The sequence below is a fragment of the Trichoplusia ni genome, chromosome 15 (assembly GCF_003590095.1).
Source record: "Trichoplusia ni isolate ovarian cell line Hi5 chromosome 15, tn1, whole genome shotgun sequence".
Lineage (NCBI taxonomy): Eukaryota > Metazoa > Arthropoda > Insecta > Lepidoptera > Noctuidae > Trichoplusia > Trichoplusia ni.
This window is the reverse complement of record NC_039492.1, coordinates 4,974,713-4,997,500: the sequence shown is the minus strand read 5'-3', so window position 1 is coordinate 4,997,500 and position 22,788 is coordinate 4,974,713. Positions and strand designations below refer to the sequence as shown.

The window sequence follows — 22,788 nt, the reverse complement described above, 5'->3', positions numbered from 1 at the left end:
GGCTCTTCGTAAATCAGATAGTCTTGAGATCCCGTGACTGGCGCAAGCAAAAGAAGGGGGCAGGATATTTATAGTTGGTGGAAATCGTTATTTAGCGTTTCTTCACTCCGGAAATCAAGAAAAAAGGGGCGAAGACAGCTGTTCGCTGATAGTACTGAAGTCTACCATTGTTTGACATCCAAATGTAAGCAGTCGATTGTTATGGCAACGGTTACATAGTTATTATTTTCTTACACGTAAATTATTTTACATAATTCGTAATGTGATGTTAAATTGAACTTCATAAATTTTATAAGTAACTGTGTCATTCCTAAAATGAGTTTCTGCGTTGATTTAGTGTCCGAGGATTCTTTCTACGAAAATATAACTTTGGGGGTTACCAAGCTCTTAGGTTAGTACTTTACTTGTTTTAGGTTTAGGTACTTTACATCAGAAATATTATAATCTGCTTGTAATGTACTGTAATGAGTAGAAAAGATTACCGGCAGTGAAGTGTTTTAAATATGTAGGTGACAGGATGTTTCCATCTGTTTCAGGCAACAGAAGTTTCACCATTTCATGAAATAAGATAATACTGAGTAAACAAATACATATTTATTTTTTAAAATACTTAATAGTAAAACAAAACACGACCTAAAGCTATCTAATATGAGTTTGCTTTGTGTTTTGGTAGGAAATTAAATCCATCAGGTACAGGTCCTAGTAACATTTCGCTAATTTTAATCCAATCAGCACAATTTCCTGAAGCCATCAATGTTTCCAAGTCATCTCTACCAAAGTAAGGTGGTGGTCTTTCGTTAATCTTTTGAGGTGGTTGTTCCAGTAATCCAACAGGGACATATCTATATAAGAAGGATAGCCATTCAAGTAAGAATCTGCGGGTGTTCTCAACACCTTGCACATCAGAGCCCCAGTGCTCTAACCCGTAATTTGTATATTTCTTTAGTATGTCAAATCTTTCACTGCTTCTTATGTCCCAAACTCGTTGTTCTTTTATTTCAGTAAAAATCCATGGTTTTATAAGAGCTCCTCTTCCAATCATAACTCCTTGTACTGTGGGAGCAATCTTTCTTCTTTCTACATAATCTTCATAGCTGAGAATATCACCATTGCCATAAACTGGGCAAGGTGCTGCTGCCTTTGCACATGTTTCAATGTATTCCCAGTCAGAAGACCTAGTATATCGTGCTTCTCTTGATCTTCCATGTACTGTTACTAGTGATGCTCCCCATTCGGACATTTTTGGTATAATGGTGTGAGTTATCTTTTTATCTTGGTAGACACCTGTCCTCATTTTTACTGTAAAAGGAATACTCAATAATTTAGAAGCACACCTAACGGATTGTTCCAGAGTATTGAGTCTATGCATCATGCCACAACCACCACCCTTTTTGTAAATTAAGTCAATGGGACATCCTAAGTTTAAGTCAATAAAATCCAGTTCTGTATTCTCTTGCAGTAGTTGTGCTACTTTAGTGACTACATAGATGTTGTTGCCACATATTTGTGCACCAAATATTGTCTCTGATTCATGTCGTTTGACTAGAGCCCATTCTTGTTTCATGCCTTTCAATAAGGATTCACATAAGGCCATTTCTCCACAGGTTATATCTACACCATATTCTTTACATATTCTTCTGAAGGGCAAGTTCCCTACAGTAGTTAAAGGACTCAAATACAGTTTATCTCTCCAGTCTATTGTCTTCTTTTCCCTAGGCAACAATTTAATCAGGTCTTCATCTGTGATAGCACCACTGTTGTGAGGTTTAGCTGTGTCCGTATCTGGTGCAGGGTCTTTGGCATCTTCAACACTGTCTGTAGATTCCTTTTTACTGGGTTTCTTCCTCTGGTCCATATGTTTGATTAATTTTTCAGAAAAATTAAAATCATATTTCCTTTTTTGGAGAGCAGTTTGTAAAGCTGGTTGTATAGTATTTTTTGTGTCATCTTTCCATTGATTCCATTTTTCTAAATCTACCTTATTATAACCCTCTTCAGTGATGTGACTTGATCCAAAACGGCATGAAATGCCTCTAGGGCATCTTCCACGAGTAATATACAAATGGCATGTTTCACCTAAGTCTTTAGGTTTAGATTTCAAATAATCAAGTGGATTGTGTATATATTTACAGTTATTATACTGGCATGGTTGTGCACTTTCCGGTGACTCAATACTCACAATAGATGGACATGGTTTACTCTCTTTGCTATCTCTGTAAGTTTTTGGTCTGGCTTTATTTTGGCCTCTCTTTTTATTTTTATTTAAATCACTTTCTTCGTTGTCGTCAGTTTTAGGTTTTTTACTGTCCAGATTATTATCATTTTCGCTGTTATCGTCCAATTTCCTTTTAGAGGTAGAATTAACCTCGTCGCTGTTATTCTTAACAGGACGCTGTATAACGAACTCCTCTTTTATAGCGCAAACACCAGCCATTGATTTCGTCATTTCATTAAAGTAATAAATATTATTTCAATAAGTTACGATAAGAAAATATGAATTGATTTGAATCTACTTTTGTAGGTTAAATTCACATGTATTTGACATATGTCACTGAGACTGGAGACTGACTTTGACATTAAATCCCATTACTTGTCGGAATTATCTGGCAACATAAACCATTTGAAAATAGTTTTAATTAAAGTGAAGTAAAGACAAGAATTAACGTTTACTGAGATGATGTTAAACCCTAATACCTAGTTTTACGTGCATTTTCTATACAAATGAATCTAATAATTCTTAATACGACTCCCGCCTTAAGGAATTTAATACTTGTGTCACGGGGAGGTTTTACAATCATACAATTCACATGCACAAAGACCCAGAGCAAGCATTAGTGGATCACACCAAACGCTTGTCCCACGTGGGGATCGAACCCGCGACACGTTGCGCACCGTGGTGACCGCACGCCAAACGTGATGACCTCAACCACTCTGCTATCCGTGCGGTCATATTTTAACTGTTTCAGAGTCAGATCCTCGAATATGCAATGTCAGCGTAGAACGTAGGCCTCCTTGTGATCGTGTAGCAATTTCTACATGGGAGCAGAGGCATTCTGCAGTGCTGCCAGAAGATCTTCGAAACTTTTACGCTTCGAGTGATGGTTTCCAGCTCACGTGGCATTATAAGTATTCAGGTAGGAACGAAGTACCTAATTAAGTACTTCGTAATGGCCAATCTTAATTAAGATTGTTCATCATATTGACATCTTAAGCCTCTGCGGAATATGTTTCATAGTTTTATAAAAGAACGCCAAACCATGTTTACGATGTACATACTTACCCTTTGATTTACAGCTGATGAAATCTTACCTGTGGGATCCATTCGCGTTAATTCTTTGAACGAATTGTATCTCTCACCAGCCTTGAAAGATTTACTGGATTTCTCGCTCACAAGGCAGCAAACTGGGCCTCGGCCGGTCTTAAATACTAAGAGCAAAGTATTTGAATTGGACACTTGCAGGACTATTGGGAAGGTATTGTTTCATATGATATAATAATGTAGGTACTTTCGCCCATATTCAAGAATGATTCAAGGATGCTATGTGTTCTTTTTTATTCGGGTGGTAACTATTTATGAATAGGTATTATTAATATTTTTTATCACTGTTTCAGATTTGTTTGATATATACAGGCGGATCTTGGTCAGTATGGCTAGCGACACGTGAAGGCGCTTGGGGCTGGCTCTCAGACTCTTTCACGCATTATTTTAGAATGGCACTCGTACATTTAGGTCTTCCGGGGTGGCAGGCGGCTTTTGCTAATCTACCACTTATACCTTGGGCTGAAGTAAGGGATGTTTACTTTAGTTTATTGTAGTCTGGCTACTCGATATTACAAATTGTTTTGAGACTGATTTTCTGTTTGTTGCAGCAACTGTTTCTTTTGCTTGCGCCTCATTTATTGGAAAAGTCGGACATCGAAACCAACTTAATAACAGTCTCAAGTGAAACAGGATTAAATCATATTGATCCAAACATTTTCAAGACTTCCGTACGCCATCATAAAAATGCCTCGCGTCAAAATAACCAGTAAGTCTGGTTAAAAGTGGTATAGAGTAGAAAACAGAGAACTAATAAAATATTTAAATATCATGCACAGCAATTTTATTGAAATATGTAAGCATTTAAATAAAAAGAAGCGATGTAGTTACATAATGTATATTGAATAAATCTTGACACAATAAAATTTATAGCTAAACAACGAAATAAAATGGACGGAATGTGAGATTCATAATGAAGTACAAGCTAGGTTCACAATGTAAATTAAATGTAGCTTAAATAAGTGATACGATACAGAAAGCAAGATCATGCCATCGACACTAACATAACACTAACTTACACTTCTGTACCAGTTATGTCTTGTTTTACTTCACAGAAATATACAAACATACACATCCTAACTTGAAAAAGTACACCCTGGCGCAGGTAAAAAGAACCCCGAGGTGTTATTCAACAAGAATTCACGCGCGGCGTTAACTGTAATGAATATTATGATCAATAATGACAGCAAAATGACAACTGTTAGTAAATTGCCGCCAATTATATTTTGAGTCATCGTATCGTAGAACTTATTTTCTATCATAATTCACGCACTGCGTAAGTAAACCTCCCAGAGTTCTTATTACAAGTGACGAGTTGTGTATATATAATACATTCTTAAAAACTAAGTCATACTAAATCGATTTGTTGTATAAACTTATGCAGATTTCGTGTTTTCTTAATAATAAAACTACTTTACTACAATTTCACTAGTGAATATAAAAGTCTGTTTGTAAAAAAATAGCAACAGAATCTGTAAAATTTATTGCATAATAAAATACATTACTTTCTGTGATTTGATTCATGTGATGTAGTTTTTTAATACTAAAATAATTGAACATAAGTATAATTATTATATTTTAATATTTTTTTATCGGCAGTGGTATAAACGAACGCATCTATGTACCCTAAATAAACAATACTACCTAAGCGAGATGTGTTCAATGTCGCTGATTTGAGGTCGTACACATTATTAATACTTACAATTTAGGCCATATAGCTGCACAATAATTCGAGTTTACTCAATACTTAGGTGGGAATATTATGAACCGTAAAACAAACAATACTGTCCGATTTCAAGTGCCAAACTTAAATCTAGAATAAAAAGTAAAATTGAAAGAAAGAACTTCATGTGATCATTTTTTTTTATAAATCCCAGGGATTTGTCAACCAAGGAATACCGATGGTAGCGAAACCTTTACAGTAACTGGAATGCCTTTTTATATAAATTGCGACCTCGGTTCCAAGATCACGTGGCACATCGTTTCAACATATTCCACTACACGTTACGCCCGCACTTCACATTCAAGTCTTAATTAATATTCGATATATAAAATTTAAATTCAACCGTGTGATGTCTTATATAAGGTACAAAATTATTAAATCGGATTCGAGCGATCATTAGGCGTTAAATGCTTTATCCAATAGTGATGTAAATGATAAAAGGCAAATGATTTTAATTCTATTATTAAAATACTTCTGTATATCGTACTTTTCTTTCTCAGGTATATTTTACCTTTGTGTGAAAAGCTTAGATATGTAGAATACTTGCTAAATTCTATATCAGTGCGGGAAGACGCTTGTATTATGAATATTATAGTGGCGCTGGCGTTGCTGTAAGCGAATTACGCTTTAGCGGGGTGTGTTGGCTGTATGCTAGTAAATCCAGCTGACTGGGACCCACTGGTGGTCGGTGGAGAGGGAGTGCAACGCGTCCATGATCTTGGAGTAAGTGGTGTCGGTGTTGTTGTTCGTGATGACGAGGTCAATGTACTTTTCATGCTGTCGCTGAATACGGGCGCTGTCTTCTAATGTTTGTTTCATGTCTTCCTCCTGTGGATTGTTAAGTGGTTTATTAGTGAAATAAAATCTAAAGAATCGCTACAAAATTGTAAGATATAATGTTACGTAAAAAACACTTTTGATCTAGATTTTAATCGAAGGTTTGATTCGTAGTTTATAAAACGTTATAAAGAAAAATAACTTATGATTTTTCCAATCATAGTCCTTGCTGTTTTATTCCTAAATAAAATAAAATAGTTCAACATGTATCAAAAGGCCGAAAGTAAAAAAATACTCAAACACATTTCACGGGGCAAATATCAACACTGTCACTAATTCATGCCTACAGGAACTAGAGCAAACACTAAATTTATGAAAAAACAATTTCTAATACTTAAGAACATGGCAAATAATGGTATAACAATACAAACCTCATAGAGCGACGCAAGTGACTCGAGGGTGCGCGCGCGCCGCGAACTGTAGCGGATGGAGCTCTGCCGGTCGAACTACAGAACACATGCCACAGCCAGGCGCGGGACATACGAAAGGGGCATGCTCTATGAATACTATACTAATAATACGGTATTTGACTAATTAAATCTTAAGTTCATAAGATAATTTAAAAAATAACCAAGTTACGATGCATATTGATGGATCAAAGATGTTGTAACGTAATTATGTATGTGACGGCTAGTGACGTCATTTGTCAGTAGAAAGTGAATTGATTTTAACTCACTAAACAACTTGTATTGTTTGCGAGATCAAATTTTAATTTAATTTTTTATTTATTTTATTAGTCAAATACCGCATATAAGAATAAAAACAAAAATATAACAAGTAACTTCGTAATGTAAGAATTTTGCGGTTGTTTAAGCGAGCGCCGCTTATGGCAGCGTGGCGCTCTTAGATAGGTATATAATCTAAGGTGGCGCTATATAGCCATCACGCTTCCACATCACCAACAGTCGGACTTTAGGCACTCGTGCAGCATACCATATATAGAGGATTTACGATAGTCAGTCTTATTTCTTTGGAATAGATGTTAATTGAATAGATTTTAACACTGATATGCAGTTTATACTTGAGCTTTTGCTAGCTTACTGAGCTCTGTAATTATGATATAATGAGGGAATATTTTGAGAACAAAAATAACTAAAAAAAAATTGTTTCATAGCAAAAATACTAATTCTAATAACGATTTACCATGAAAACAAAGTCTACATAGAGTTGAATGCACATGAAAACTTCGTATTTTCGTGGTAAGTCTACTTCAATTTAGACATTCATCTAATTTGTACCATAGTAATAGAAAAAAATGTATTATAATAGAAATATTACCGTTAAGTTACGATTGGATGCATATGTGAGGTTCCTCAGCTGTTCGATCCCCGGTGCTCCGATCATCACTACGAATGGCAAGAATTCGCCGCTGTTGTGCAGCAGTTTCAGAGATTGCGGTGCGCAGTCCAAGATGCACATTTTACCTGAAATAATTTATACAAAAATTACTATAACAATATCATATTTTTCTATTTTTAGTGATTTTCACCACGCTATTTTTGGCATTTAAATTCTAACCAGACCAAATTTTCAAAATAATTTTTTTTTCATCAGGCAGTTTAATGAACGTATTTCCTATTTTGTTCTGCAAATTCACATGCATGTATGTACTCTAGAGTACATACTCCATCCACTTACTTTCATCTCCTCTCCTGAACTTCCAAGCACTTTATCCATTTCTATTGTACCTAAAACCTTATTAACCCTCACCTTCCTTCATAACGCCGCGGATGGAGTCCAGATGCGTCCCGTACAGGTGTCCGTTGTGCTCGCCGTACTCCAGGAAGCGTCCGGCGTGAGCGTCGCGCTCCATCTCCTCGCGCGACACGAACCAGTAGGACTGGCCGTTCTCCTCCATAGGGCGAGGGGGGCGGGACGTGTCTGTGGGGTATAGGTATACTAATGTAAGGTGTAAGGGTCACAGATGTAACTTATGTGTTTAATTAGCTTTGCACAAGTAGAAGTCGAATAAAATATATTTGAAATGCGTTTATGGTGTCTTTAATATCATAACGTAATTTTGAATTTAACTTAAAAGTTATGCAGCTCCTCATCGATTTGAAATTGCATAAGGGGGGGGCGCGGCTAGGAGAGAACTCTTTGCAGATGGCTTCAATATTGTTAAAATCATAACATTTTTCTATTCTGATCTTATGTACATTGACATATTTTATATTTAGTAAACGTAGAAATCGAATAGTAAATACTCACGCGGCACAACAGCCCCGAAACGGTCTGGGTGTTCTTGTATCATACGGTTCTTGATGGTCCGGCGGCCGACGCCGCGGGTCCCCACTAGTGCTAGCACACGACGCAGGAAGGGTGGCGTGCGAGCCACCTCCTCGTACAGAGCCAGCTCAGCGCCCTCTAGCGTCACGCTTGAACGAGACTCGTAGACAAACTTCTTTTTCTTTTTTGATATCTGTTTTATCGAAAGAAAAAGACATTAAATATTAGGTAAAATATTTATATCGTCACTACTACATGACTTTTTATTATTTTGAGTTCACCGTGTGAATTCATTGAGTTCACGGACTGGTAGCCGATCCCAACATAGTTGGGAAAAGGCTAGGGCGATGATGATGAGTTCACTGCCTCACTGGATACTATGATTTATTTCCTAGGTTAACTACTCCGCGAAGAAATGCCGACGTCATGTGTCATGACATAATATGTCATGTACATGTGTACATGACATATTATTAAATTCTTATAATAAGTCAGATCATAGCTTAAATTTGCCAGAAATCATTTAGATCTATGAAAATTAAATATTTCTTGTTTCTTGATCTGAACCCACAATAAAGTCATAATTACGTGTTACCTAATAATATTTGTATAATTACATTCATTCTAATGACTAAACAAGCGAAACCAGTGAAACGTTAACGCGGTCAATGTCTACAACAGGAACTGTTACGAATATTCTAAGTAAAAGTTAATTAGACTAGACATAGGCACACATAGAGTTATTAAAGTAAGTAGAATTAAGAACAGTGGCATGTGTCCGACAATATTTATTTTATAGACAGTTCAGTAAATTAAAAAAAAAAACGAAAGACGAAAGAGTAGTCACAAGTGACATCACACGAGGATTCAACTCACAGTGAGTTGAAATCCCGTATCCAATAGTTTTGGGAACCTATATTTTTTTGTTAAATACCCAATTATACCCATAATTGACACTTTTTAAACAGGTATTTACAGTTAGCTTGCGCGTAGGATTTAAGTGCAATACCAGATTGGTGGCAAATATACCGCGTGGGTACAATTGTGGGCAAAGATTCCTTATAAGAATTATAACATGGTTTCGATCGATATCTTCAAGGCTTTAGTATACCTACGCCTTAGAATAGGTACAATCATCAAAAAAAAGTCGAACAAAGGTAGATTTACAAACTGATATATATTTTCACCAGCGGCTTCGCCCGCGAAGAGGTCAGTTATATCGCGTTTCCAAGAGGACTCTTCAAAAGTTCGGCATAAAAACTATCCTATTTTCTTTCTCAAGGTCAACTCAAATCAAATTTCATTAAAAACAGTTCAGTGGTTTAGACGTGAAAGCGTAACAGACAGACAGACAGACAGACAGTTACTTTCACATTTATAATATTAGTAAGGATTGATGTTCAGCTTATAGTGAAGATGTAGTATTTATGCTACTTTGTTCTCTAGACCAAAGTTTATGTTAATGTAATGTATTAAATGTATTGATTGTATTCAGGATCCTTGTAAATCTGATACTGTGTATGGATCTATGTTGATGACTGTACGTAATGCTATGTCTAGACAATATTGGCTTCTAAATAATAGTGACTCATAGTTCCGTTATATCGTTTAATACAGGAACAAAAGATTGTTATACAACACGTCTGTGTATCACAACAATCGCATGAAAATTGCTGATGTAAAATGTTCGTGAGAATTTGTTGATTCATAAATTGACAATGAAAGTTATATAGAATGTATATTCATACAATTTGTGCTGATGCGAAACATTATTTTCGGTACAATGTGTATGGTCCACAGTTCACAGAAGTCATTTGATTTAATTGTGTCGTAATATTTTTTAGTAATAGCTTTTAATAAACTTTAAATAAAATTCAGGATAAAAGTAAAAAATATTATTTCTTGGTCATCCATGAGAGAAAAAAGAAAAGTATTATCTCTTGGTCACTGATGACCAAGTGTTTAAGACTGATTACCTAACAGAGAAAGCAAGTTCTGTAATTGAGACAAAATAAATACTTACCCGAGCACCACAAATACTGATTTTGTGCACGAAATCAGCTTCAGGTGGCACATAGGCCTTGCGCCTCTCTTCTAACTCCGGTGATGGAATCAATCCGACAACATCAGGGTTCTCAACATGGCTTGCTTGCCACCAATTAGGGTCTTTTCTATCTGATACCTAAAAAAAATATAAGAAAACTCAAGCAAATCCAAATATGAAATATACACATTTATCGTTGGTAATAATTTCATTCATGAAATCTTCCAGATCCAGCAAAGATAATGACATGCCATACCTGCATACAAAAAGTTATAGGTATTTACCTGTAAGATATCTCCCCTCTTAAACTCTAGACCAATCTCCTTGCATGGCAGTAATGTGTCTTCTTTTGGATCATAGTCAAATAATGCTCTCATGTAGCACTGGAATAGATAATTAATCATAAAGTAAGTATATTAGACATTATAAAGTATATAAATAATATAAAAACTGTATCTGTCTGAGAAGCGCAGATGAAATTCTCAAGGAAATTAACTATAATAAATTAGTAGAATCACACATTGTTATTGAGACTCTAGTATTATTTAAACAGCTGTAACATAATAAAATAAAGCTAACAACTAGTAATAATAAAATACTTACACTTAACTTATTTGTTAACTGAGCAGATTTCTCCTTAAGGTTAGGTCCCACTTTAAGTGTGATTCTATCATTGGGCTTGGCTACGGCTTCCTTGAGCTGGTCTTCAGAGTCTATATGGGTTCCATCAACCTCCAGCAATACATCTCCTACAGAGACTAATGCTTGCTTCGCAGCAGCACTTCCCGCTAATATCCTAGCTACTATGAGCTGCCCATGCTCATCTGTAGTTACCTGTGTTAAAAGTACAAAGGTTTAAATGCTTTTTGCATAGATTTAGAACCAAATGTATAGAGGTTATATTAAACAGGTCATATAATATCTCAAATACTGCATGCAGAGATTAAAGCATTATGTTAAGAAGTTTAACTTTCTAGCTTTATGCTATGTGCTGGTTGCATGGATAAAAAAAAGTTCTAATAAGGTCTAAGTAGTTTACATTGTATCTTGAATAATTTTAATACTGTTGTTCTAAATTGGAGTGTTCATGATTATTAACTTTTTCTAATTGCAAATATTTAAATTTAGACCTTTGTATTAATATTTTGAAACATTTTTATTACATTTAAGTTTCTTTTTTGTTTGAATTAATAATGCTGGCGTTGTTAACAAGCTACAGTGTAATTTGATTTGCATAAAATTCCATATTAATTTAGTTTCAAGAACAACTGTACTGAAATGCACAATTTTACTTTGTGCAAATTACTACATGTAATAAGGTTATATCACTAATCACATCATACTTACAGTTAATCCTAAAGGCTGTCCAGGCACTTTCCTTAGCCCTACTACTTTAACAGTCTCAACTGGCATGTCTCCGTTTTCGTCAGTACTGGCTTCCGTGCCTTCAGCAGACTCTTTGCTAGTCTCTAAGTCTGGTTCTGGAGGCTTTTCATCAATACCAGATCCTCTGTCAACCCAAATTGCACCTATTTGATCATGAGCATCTATTAAAGCCTGTAAAACATGTTAGGATTTAGTTAGGATTGTAATTTGTTTCGTCTTGTAATATTTTTTTTGTAAATTTGCAATAAACTATTAGATAGACTCATATTTGTATCTATGGCAACTGTTTACATCCAAAATGTACTCTATTAAAGTCAATCATAGCTTGTTAAACAACAAATGCTTTATCATGGACATTGGTGAAAGAACTGATGGTTACACAAACAAAGCTTGCAGTAATGTTTGCGTTACTTTGTAAACACGTCTCTGAAGGCTGGCTAATATTGGATGGGCCGTACCTACCTTAAAGTGTGCCCTGGACACAATAATAGCGAGTTCGGCTTGTTCAATAGTCCGTATGTTGTTGCCACGGTACTCGCTTAACGAACGTATTATGTTTACGTTGCCCAACGAGACTGGTTTTACGATCAAGTCCTCCTCCGAGTCGATAGACTGCAATAACAACACTCACCAGTAATTAAAATAGAACCCAGGATCGACTGTTGACACTCCAAAATACGAGCCCCGAGCATCTATAGGCGTGGCACTTGTTGTCGTTAAATATTGATGAATGAAAACTACAATATTGCCGCGCATACACCACGTTTTATTACCAATGCAGACTTAATAATTTATTTACTAGCTAATACTGGGTCAAGTAGCAGAAAACAGCTACATTTATATTAAGTCTGTTTTTGTTGTAACAAATGAACACACCCCGAGCGTACACTCGCACGATTTCACGAGAACTTGTTTTCCAACTGCGGGTTTTGACAGTTATTATTAACATCCACATTCAATTGTGATTCTTATTGTAATCCAATAGTGTTTAAAATCCAGTAAATATTTTTTAGATGCCATACCGCTGTGTCACTCAGTCAGTAAACTCTGTGTCTGTCAGTTCAAAAACAACTGAACCGCTCTTTGTTCGGAAATTATTAGAGAGCGTGTTTTTTGAAACAGAATAATTTTAAAACATCATTTCATATTATTTTTTTATAGCAAGTAATATAAATATTATACTGTAATGCTGGTGTCATCAAAGTACCACCGCTAAAACTAAAAAATAAAGCATTTTTATAGCTCGACTTCATTCAAAGCTCTGGATTTGTTAAAATCTGGATTTGTTTGTAGCCCGGGGATAATTGATTTTTCTCTGTCGATTCAAATATGGGTAAGTTCTCGAAAGAGTATCGGTTTTCCTCGAAGTGTTTAGCAGTAGGTATAATGAATCTATCCAATTTAACATTAAAATACTTATAAGTTGATCAGAAATAAGTTTTAGTTTTTGGTGTCTATTTAAAGTTTTTAAATAGACACCAAAAACTAAAACTTATTTAATAATTAGACGAACAAGTTATCTGATAAGTAATAGTTACCTCACATTTTCTTGCAAAATCCGGACTTTCGACGATACCCCTTAAAAATATAACTTCATGATTGTTTAGGTCCTCTTCAGGCTTTTGTTCCTCCTTTTCTAAAATAAAATACTCAATTTTATAAGAGTAACCTTAATCATAATTTAATATCGGAAAAAAGTATAACCAGTGTATCGATATCATAACGGTGACATAGCACACATACCGAAATGTCTTTCTATTTGTTACGCATTGATTTTTATAAAGCGAATGTGTGGGTTGCTATACCTATATCAATACGAAAAGGTCACGGTAGCATTTATTTTATCAATAACATGTGAACAGGAATGTCAGTTTCCTTTGTCGTTTTTCCCGTAATGAAAATATATTACCTACAAAAAAGGCGTTGTTTTTTAAACGTTATATTAGTAGGAAGAATATATCTTGATTTATGTCTATATGATTTTTTAAGGTATACATATTAATTTTATAAGGTATACTCTGTTTTCCATAACGTCTTTCTAAAAAGAGAGATTAAAGATTTATAGGATTTTTAATTTCATTTAGATTAAGTTTTATTTTAATATTGTTATTTTATTTTATTTTAAAGTTTATATTAGTTTCTCATAGTCTAAGTCACAATGTTTTTGTTATGCATGTTATGGGTTTTAATTTCCTGAAATAAAGAATATTTAATTTAATTTAATTCAATTTTAATTAGGTTATGGATGAATGTGATATGTTTACATATGCGTCTTTAAATACTTAAAGTAGTATTAAAAAGATCTCGGATTTGTTTTTACATTGCTTCTGAGTACTACCTAAATATTTCCTTACAAAATTAATGGCAAGTTTAGGTAAGACGAATTAAAAAAAAAGCAATGTAAATTAGGTCGATGAGTTTAGTTCGGTTTCCACGAAAATGCGCCGAAATAAGTAAGTATTTTACTAGGACGTCTGGCGCCAACATTTGCCGCATTAACTAATGCTTTCAGTTTGACTAATTACCGTCTAGCATTAAAAGCTAGCTCGATTTCACGACAGCTAATAAACTCCTGTATGCTTTAAGTTTCGTATTCTTTATCTAAATTAATAAAATTGAGCTACTGAAATGTCAAAGTAAGGCTTTGCAATGGCCGATGAATGGCAATTACATTAAATTTAAAAGTATTCCTATTGTCTAAGTATTTTGCCAACACAATAGTTATAAAATGCATTTTATTGACCGTCAGTGTTTCGCCCTGTACTGAAATTGTTGTGTTAGAAATGCTTAGAATAATACGAATAGTACGAATTTAATCCAATTGCCATTCACTCATCGGCCATTGTAAATAGCAGAATTAGGGCACTGGTGCAGGTTACTAAAATATAAGAAGGAATATGATCACCAAAATATAATACTACTACTGTGACCAAAGCACCAGTTTCGTCAGAGGCGTTTGAATAATTGATTAGATTATTTTCCTGTTTATTTTGTTGAGTTTTTCGACCTTGACGGTTGTCTGTTAGGTTTCCAATCGTAGAAGCATCTTTCAACGCAATCTTTCGTGTTTACCGATTGTAAGAGTGGCCAGTATTTAAAGATTAGCTTTAGGCTTGGACATTAGGCCAAACCCATCAACCAAAAACCAAGAGCCAATAAAATCTGCTGCGTCATGTACCTCGATATTGTAACTTTTCGTGGTGTAACATTCTTAACGTAGTGCGTAAGACGGATGGCGAAGGAATGTCATCATCATGTACAACGTATGAATTTGACTTTAAATAGCCGTTGAGCTACGAAGCCATTCGGTAAAATAAATATTATCCACTCATATGGCATGTTAGCTAATCACGAAAAACAATTGTTATGCTGTTGCAATTGACGGATATCACGCAACCATGTAGTCTAATTATCTACATGCATAATTAATATTCGCTTGACGTGAAAAAATGTATCGTGTGAAAACCTACTGAAAAAAGAACCTAGAAATGTGTCATGTTTTAAATTTGAAAATGAAAAGGTGTTTGTTTTCGTAGTGTTATCTAAGAGGGTTCGGCCATATGATGCGGAGGCCAAGGGAGTAAATAGTAAGAGATGCTTTGATCTATAAATAAATGTAGTGTCCCGCAGCACTGGACCTTGAAACTGCGCAACGAACCGTCGGCGGATGTTATAAAGGGCGAAAGAGCCAATGAACTACGTCAAGACACTTAAAACTGTGTTAATTCTTCCCAACTATAATAAGCCCAAGTTAGTTTGAGGCTATTTGAGCTCAAAGTAAAATCAAATTGTCTGCTGATAGTTTCATGACGGCCGCGGCAGAATGAGTGACGCCCACGTCTCACTCATGAAAAGCTTTGCGATGTTAAAATATAAAATTTGGATTTCCGTAGCACGCAGTTAACTTTTTTAAACCAGCCAGTATCTACTATATACCCCTGGAAGTCATAACTGGTAATTATAAGAAATCATGTTTTGTTTTAAAAACATTCATGATAAAATTTGTGTTCCACATTTGAATATTAATAAAATAATCATGTGACTGTGACTCATTAAAATTAAATGCGAAAACAAAATTCAGGGTGATACAAATTACTATCTGTTAAGGACGTAGATAAGTTTGCGGTCCAATGTAGGTGGATACTGCATTTATGTAAGCGGTCCACTCCGGGGTTTATAAACCATTCGAGCAGAAATAAGTAGGGTTGGGTTACCCGGAGAGATGATCCACTTACAGGTACTGGCTACAGGAAGTTAAACTTTAATATCAAGTAGTCTTATATTTATTCTTGGTGTGAAACTACAATGAAAAGAAAAAAGTAGATGTTTAATTTTTTTGCTAGGATTTTGAAAGTAACCTTTACGTTTATTTCTGGCTGAATAACGACAATTTGATTTGCGCTGGCATAATAGAGGTATGGTACTCAATATTAGCGTGCCAAACTAAATTTATTCTTGATCGTTAATTTTAAATGTAAGTCACAAACCGAATACATTGATTTAATAACAAAAGTAAATGTTTTGATTCAGCGTTAATGTTTGTTTTCGAAAGGAATTCACAAAATGATTACGTCATTGTATTAGGGACACCAAAAACAAAAGATTTGTATCATACTTATTAAACCAATGGTTCCATATTTGAAAAGCAGGCGTTGGTGTACGTAGCAAGAAGTACTTTACAGTCAATATTTTTTTGTTTTAAATATTCGGTTAGGGGAAAAAGTGCTTTAGATAGTTGCTTTATTACATAATTTAGTAGGTAAAGGCAGGCATAATAATCTAGTACATTTGTGTTTTACGATTATGAATTTAGTGGAACAGCTAGACGCTAGACTATTAATCTGAGTCGGTTATATGGGTATGTGCCAGGTAGCTGAGTAAACTTATCCTGACATTTATTATGTTTATTCTGATTTGATGGAAACTCGAAGTTTATTATGAAGACCTTTTCGCAACGATAAGTAGGAAATGGCAACGTTTTAAGAGCGACAATCAAGTCTCAGGAAGTAAAAGTACCTCAAAGAAGCACGTCTTGAACTTAATTTTGCGCTGTCATTGTAATATTTTCAGCGCAATAATTTTCGTGGTAGTTTCAAACATTATGCACTTCATAACCCTCTTTGAGGTTATGCCATGAAATTCAGATTTCAACCGATTCAAATCAGACTTTTCACGCACCGAACATACCTTCGTCAGGAGGTTTATTCCCAAATGCGAAATCCTTAAATCCTCGCCAGTTGACAGTGTATCGTCCGCTGCGTCTCACCATCATTGGTATTTAGGTAAACACTGCACGAAGCGAACGGATAACACGTTGCTCAGTAGCGGGTGGACAACGGCATTACCCGGCACCGGCAGATATTCGCGAGCGACGCGAGCGGGATCGATGCGTGGTGGCGACGCGTCACGCGGCCGCCGCGGCGTCAGCTGAGCGCGGCACGTCACGCGGGCGCCGCGCGCCGCCGCCCGCCGCGCCGCGCTTGCGCAAACCCGCCCGCCCTGCATTCTACGCTCGCCCGCCCGCTGACTACGGAACGGCTGCCATGTCATCCACGACATTTCGCGTCCCGCTTTTAAACATGAATAAGCCGTCGCCACTTCCTCCAACACGATCGTTCACAAAACAAAGACGCGATAGATTTAATGTGATATTATCAAATCCATACATCATTGGAGATTTATTCTCTCGGAGGCCGACGCTCTTTCACAAGTGTTACGTTGGCGCCGAGTGTTGCGACTATGTTTACATACGCTTTAGTTTTTTGAGTAGCAGGCTAAGTTTACTAGCGCACGCGATGTCTACCGACAATAGCACTCACTACACTCCAGTTTTAGACTTTTATTGCGCGACCAAAATAAAGATTAGGGAAGTTGGCTTCATACTTTATTGAAGTTATACGAAATCGTTGTAAATAGCATCCTCGCGGCTCATAAAATTACTCTTAGGCATTTATTGAGAAGGAAAGTTTATCTGGCTATTACATACAACGTGTGTAGGTAAAGATGTCTTATTTAAAACTATGAAAATGTAGTCATAAAGAAGGTACATAAAAATATTACGATCGTACTATAAAATTGGGGGCCACTTACATCGGATACTTCGCGTACATTGAAATGTTACTGTCTATCTTATTTTAAGAACATGTAGGAAAAGCCGTGTGCCATAAAGCTTCCTGTAAATTAGAAATTCACTTTAGTACAGCTGGGAGGAACAACCTTGATTGAAATATCGTAAGATACTGATATGAATTCTGACGAAAAGAATGTTCAAATAAATATAAACATTGATACTGACGAATCCGCGATGTCCTATTAACCCTGTTCTTATTTTGACATGGGTATGTAAAAACATACTTTGCGTCATTCCAATAAAATTTCGTTTAAGTCGCGTCAATATTTGTCAAATTTATCTTTCATATTTATTAGCAGAGATAATGAGGAAATAATAAAAAAAATGGCAAATAGATACGCACCCGTGCCAATTTGTTATCTTAACTGAATCCACAACATTATTTTAAAGCATGATGTAAAAAAATCGTAAGATCTAAGTCTTCTTTATCTTACATTAAGTCTAAAATCAAATTTAGAGAATTCGTTCAGGAAACATTTTACTCGTGGTTAGAGCCGAACATTATTTTACATTCGTAATGAGTTTAAGGTTAATTACTAATTTATTTTTTTAATCGCCGGGCACATCTCTTATTTTTCCCGAAGCTAAGCAGACTGTCGAGAACCGCCATGTTTGGTACCTAGTACTTTATAAAGATTTAGTACTACACAATTTATAAACGTGATAATTGCTTGTATATTGTAGTATTCTTAGTAAACAGCTGAAAACTACCTAACAATAACATCTTAATTAGGCGGTATTTCGACAGAGGCGATTAAAGCACAAAATAGTTAACGACACAGTATTTCGCCCTCAAACTGTAAGATCATCACTAAATACATATGTATTTCAGTCATACGGCAATGAACGTAGTTTATCACTAAAATAAGCGGTTTATCTTTATTTTATTTACATGGAAACAATTTTATACGGATGTGTTACAGAGATGATAAATTGACGAAATAGGCGCTGTCTTGTCTGCTACGATTTTCCGGTTTGTTTGAATACAAGACATTTTCCTGAAAGATTAAAACGATGTGGTATGGATTTCCAGAATGTCAAACCTAGGTCTAAAGTCCCGAGTGAGTAAGGAAAGTAAGCGAGTGCGTACAGACTGCCTACGTGCGTATGTACTATGTTATAGGTATAAACAATTGATAAATGGCACCAGAGTGCGACCAGGGCCGGATTTAGCACAAATGTCTTCAATGGAAAAAGCAGTTTAGATCCACATCTTAGTATTTACACGTGAAGGAAGTCTTAATTTCGAACTTCGATTTATACCTAGGAATCATATATTCAGTGTTAAAATATACAAATGGATGTGATTTCGAAGAAATGGTGGTCTAAGCATGTGCTAAATTCCTGGTTGTCTATTCCGTCACTGACCGGCATCAGATAATTAATGAGTGTTACAATATCGCAGTTGAGCGGGCGCGTGCTCGGCATCGATAAGGAAGGGTCAGAGGTTACTCATATAAGTGTGGACGGCATCTGTGCCGGAACAGTCAGTACGTTGGGCTATGCGGCGACGCAGCTTCCTACATTCACTCAAAATTAAGTGATTTTATTGATTAATTGGCTTAATCACAATGCCGTGGGCAAGCATCAACAGGTAAATATTGTGCTTTTCTTTTCGATTTTTTGTTTAGATAGGCTTTTTGTGTTCCTTTTTTTCAAATATTCTTAATCATCTAAACAATTAAATTATTTTGTTTCGAATCCACGCAATTAAAAGCCTTTCAAGTACTACCATGGATAACTAAACCTGATTCTAAACTCTTTTCAGAATTTACGCGAAACCATCCAACACAAGTGCCATGGAAACTCCGGTGGCCAGCAGCACTTTCAATGCCGGGCCCGCCCTGACAGCTTCGGCTGACTCCGGCGGCCGGTTCGAGTTGAGCGACCACGGCTACGGCAAGAGCTCAGTCAAACTCCTCCACGTGCACCGAGACGCGGAATATCATTCCATCAGAGAATTCGAAGTATTCACAGAATTAAAACTACAGTCAGAAAGCGCATACATCGTTGGAGACAACAAAGATGTAGTAGCGACGGACTCCCAGAAGAACACAGTGTATTTGTTAGCTAAGAAACATGGAGTGAAGACTCCTGAAGAGTTTGGTGCAGTTGTTGTGGGACATTTCCTGTACATGTACAAGCAAGTTGTAGAGGCTAAGTGTAGAGTAGTGGAGTACCCTTGGGAGAGATTACAGGCGGGTACTCCCCATAATCACGCCTTCATATTTTCCCCCACCGCAACGAGATGGTGCGAAGTGCGGCAAGCTAGACATGGTACGTAGATCATAATTATTATAACTGGCATTTACTTGTATTTGCTTTTCTTCGTGATTTTATTAAAACTTTATTCTCAATTTAAACAGAGGCAGTGACCGTGAAGTCGGGATTAAGTGGCCTTCGTGTCATGAAAACAACGCAGTCAGCTTTCGTTGACTTCGTTCAAGATGAATACACCACACTTTCAGATGCCGCTGAAAGAATATTCAGGTTCGTACTTATTGCATATTTTTGTCGATCTCCCTTTTATTTGTCAGCTGTTGACTAACCCATTCATTTTTTCATGCAAGACTTCGTAAATCTTCTTTGAACATTCATAAAGATTTTCAATTCTTGTTTCCACTTCTTGCCTTTGCATTTGCAATTTTCTCATCCATTTTCTCCAATCATTACTAACTAGCCATTTCACCCACAGTACCGTGGTGGAAGCAGAATGGATTTACGACAACATGCGGTCGGCAGACTTCGATAACGCCTGGCTGACGGTCAAGGACGCCATTTTGGACAAGTTCGCCGGCCCTCCCGACGTCGGCGTGTACTCGCCTTCAGTGCAACACACCTTGTACCAGGCCGAGAAGACTGTGCTAGAAAAAGTGCCAGAGGTGTGTATCATGTGTTCCTGAATTAAAACAGTGCGAGACAAAAAAATATTCAGTAAAATGAAAGCAGTTACGATTAATATCACTTGCGAAAATTCAATATGATCTTATAAAAGTGAATTCGTCTTAATTTAGTGCTAAACCTTTACGCTGTTTTGGAACTGAAATCATGACTCCAAAAAATTAACATAAATTGTATTAGTGTGTTCGTTAGTTTAAAATTGACTATAATGAATTACGTGCAAAAAATATAATGCATTAATTTAAAACAACTAATTAACGTACCTAGCATATCCTATAATGTTTATACAATTAGTTAAGTAAACAAATTAAAATACTAGTTTAATTCAGTTAATTGTAACCCATTAAAAATAGTTCAATTAGTTGCAAATATTTGCACACGAGTATTATAGACTACGCTAAATACCTACGCTAAGTAGTACGCTAAATATCTATTGATCTATTGATAACATTTGCGTTAAGGGTGCGTACATAATCATGAGAATCATTAGCAATTGTAAAACCTTTAGTATCAGTTCTTTCTATTTTATTACTTCTAGTTATATATATGTACCAGCTGTGGAGATCAATAAAGTTTCCCACGGCTGGTTTGTATCGGCAGTTAATTAAACAGCTGTTTTAAATACTGCTTTATCGCAAAACGTATTACTATGTTATAAACATACCTACTCTTTTCATTTGCGCTTTAAGAATGAAAGGTACTTTTTTAATTCTTAGATGATACTTAATTAGGGGCTTTATTTGTTGAAATTAACTTCTAATGGACGTAATGAGGTCTAATATTTTTGTATGATTTAATAATCTTTTGTAATCTCTCTTTCCTTATCGTGTCATGTGCCTTGTACGTCGAATATATAGTGAGTGATGCATGTATTAATATTGCAAGCTGCTATGTTTAGCTCCGCGGTCAATAGCCCGCAGTGTTGCCGCAGCACTGATGTATCTCAAAAGCTTTAACGTGGGAAATATTGTAGCCTTTTTTGTGTACTGACCTTTTTAGTTCATATTAAAAAGTTACGTGAAATTATCTGGCATAATTCATAGTAAAAAGTCCCTGATAAGGAACACCTTGAAGTTGAACTTAGTTTCGTGGTTTTCTTTACGTTTTTAATTTTTATATCTTATCTCTACATTTTAGTTGTCATTCACAATTTTTGTTGTAAGCTCATTAGCGCTTTATCTGTGCTACTTAAAGGGCCTTGTTCCGATTAGGCATATTTACGTTAAGTTCCCGTTGACATGCGGAAGCGTATCGAGTGGTAGTCAGTAGTGATATGTATTCGTGTTCTGGTAACAATAAGTATAATATTATGATATCAGTTGTACGTCACAATCGGACTAGTTTGTTTTCGAAGCGACAGTCACGTGAGGCAAAGGTCGCAAGTTATCAAGTTAAATTAAATCTTAGGGGCCGACGGGGTTTATTTACGATTGTTTTTTTTTTGTTAATTAAGATAATTACGACCTTATTGATAAAATATAAAGAAACAATGAAAAAGTTTATGAAAATTTGATGACGAATTCGAATGTTGTCGATTCTTTTTTTGTAAAGAAATTGTTTAACAGCAATTCTATATGAATGACAAAAGCCGTATTTTTAAGGCAAATAGTTTGGTCTTTTAAAATCCCCATTCTGATGAGTATTTATCTTTGTCCTCAGATCACATGGATCAAGATGACGATGCCGAACAAGCACTACCTCAATATCGACATGTCCAAGTTCCCCGCGAACGTGACGAAGGGCGACCCCCGCCATCAGATCTACCAGCCCATCGACAAGCCCGCTGGTCTCATCTACGCGCAGCTACGCCGTAGACCCAAGAGCCATTTGTGACACCGCGCTGCTACGCTTCGTAGTACGACGCCATCATAGTTTTATATTCGTTATCCCATTATCCTAGTTGTAAACAAGGGGACGTTCCTGTTATTCACCCCTTAATCATCTTTATTACTCGCTCAGCATTTTAGCTAATATCGCCATTGTAAGTTCATAATTTTATATAAATAACGTTATATAATTGTATACATATGAATTTAATATAGATAATTAATCTAATTGTTATGTAATCTAGTCAAGTAATGACTGTACTAACATAATGTTGGCTACAATTTCGATTCAATTTCTAACCATATAAGATTGTTACAAATAATCTGATAAGTATAAATAAGCTAAATAATAAACTTTAAAGTATTACTTTTTTGTTTTGATGACTATTTCTA

General features: G+C 35.8%; 4 protein-coding genes across 6 annotated transcripts; 2 read left to right on the top strand and 2 right to left on the bottom strand.

The window, feature by feature from the left end:
* Nucleotides 1-192: 192 nt before the first annotated feature.
* LOC113501008 (tubulin polyglutamylase complex subunit 2) lies at nucleotides 193-4,445 on the top strand. Of its 2 annotated transcripts, XM_026881976.1 has the most exons (6): nucleotides 193-391; nucleotides 2,967-3,134; nucleotides 3,295-3,473; nucleotides 3,613-3,786; nucleotides 3,871-4,028; nucleotides 4,375-4,445. In XM_026881976.1, the coding sequence occupies exons 1-6, from the start codon at nucleotides 316-318 to the stop codon at nucleotides 4,397-4,399; spliced, it is 780 nt and encodes a 259-aa protein (XP_026737777.1). In that variant the 5' UTR covers nucleotides 193-315; the 3' UTR covers nucleotides 4,400-4,445. The 2 variants fall into 2 exon arrangements, with proteins under 2 accessions (XP_026737777.1, XP_026737778.1); XM_026881977.1 differs by lacking the exon at nucleotides 4,375-4,445 and having other exon boundaries at nucleotides 3,871-4,091.
* Nucleotides 580-2,581, bottom strand: LOC113501001 (tRNA-dihydrouridine(47) synthase [NAD(P)(+)]-like). The gene has a single exon (XM_026881968.1). It carries the CDS (start codon nucleotides 2,444-2,446, stop codon nucleotides 644-646), a length of 1,803 nt encoding a protein of 600 aa, XP_026737769.1. The 5' UTR covers nucleotides 2,447-2,581; the 3' UTR covers nucleotides 580-643.
* Nucleotides 4,142-16,906, bottom strand: LOC113501000 (MAGUK p55 subfamily member 6). 2 transcript variants are annotated; one of them, XM_026881966.1, is made up of 12 exons: nucleotides 16,726-16,906; nucleotides 13,077-13,174; nucleotides 12,001-12,150; nucleotides 11,500-11,709; nucleotides 10,756-10,986; nucleotides 10,437-10,535; nucleotides 10,132-10,290; nucleotides 8,091-8,301; nucleotides 7,590-7,760; nucleotides 7,158-7,303; nucleotides 6,251-6,325; nucleotides 4,142-5,870 (listed from the first exon to the last, which is right to left on the bottom strand). In XM_026881966.1, exons 1-12 carry the CDS (start codon nucleotides 16,808-16,810, stop codon nucleotides 5,694-5,696), a joined length of 1,812 nt encoding a protein of 603 aa, XP_026737767.1. In that variant the 5' UTR covers nucleotides 16,811-16,906; the 3' UTR covers nucleotides 4,142-5,693. The 2 variants fall into 2 exon arrangements, with proteins under 2 accessions (XP_026737767.1, XP_026737768.1); XM_026881967.1 differs by lacking the exons at nucleotides 12,001-12,150; nucleotides 13,077-13,174; nucleotides 16,726-16,906 and adding an exon at nucleotides 12,170-12,502.
* A 2,244-nt stretch (nucleotides 16,907-19,150) lies between these two features.
* LOC113501006 (uricase) lies at nucleotides 19,151-22,762 on the top strand. The gene is made up of 5 exons (XM_026881972.1): nucleotides 19,151-19,262; nucleotides 19,437-19,945; nucleotides 20,035-20,158; nucleotides 20,364-20,550; nucleotides 22,229-22,762. Exons 1-5 carry the CDS (start codon nucleotides 19,240-19,242, stop codon nucleotides 22,400-22,402), a joined length of 1,017 nt encoding a protein of 338 aa, XP_026737773.1. The 5' UTR covers nucleotides 19,151-19,239; the 3' UTR covers nucleotides 22,403-22,762.
* Nucleotides 22,763-22,788: the final 26 nt, after the last annotated feature.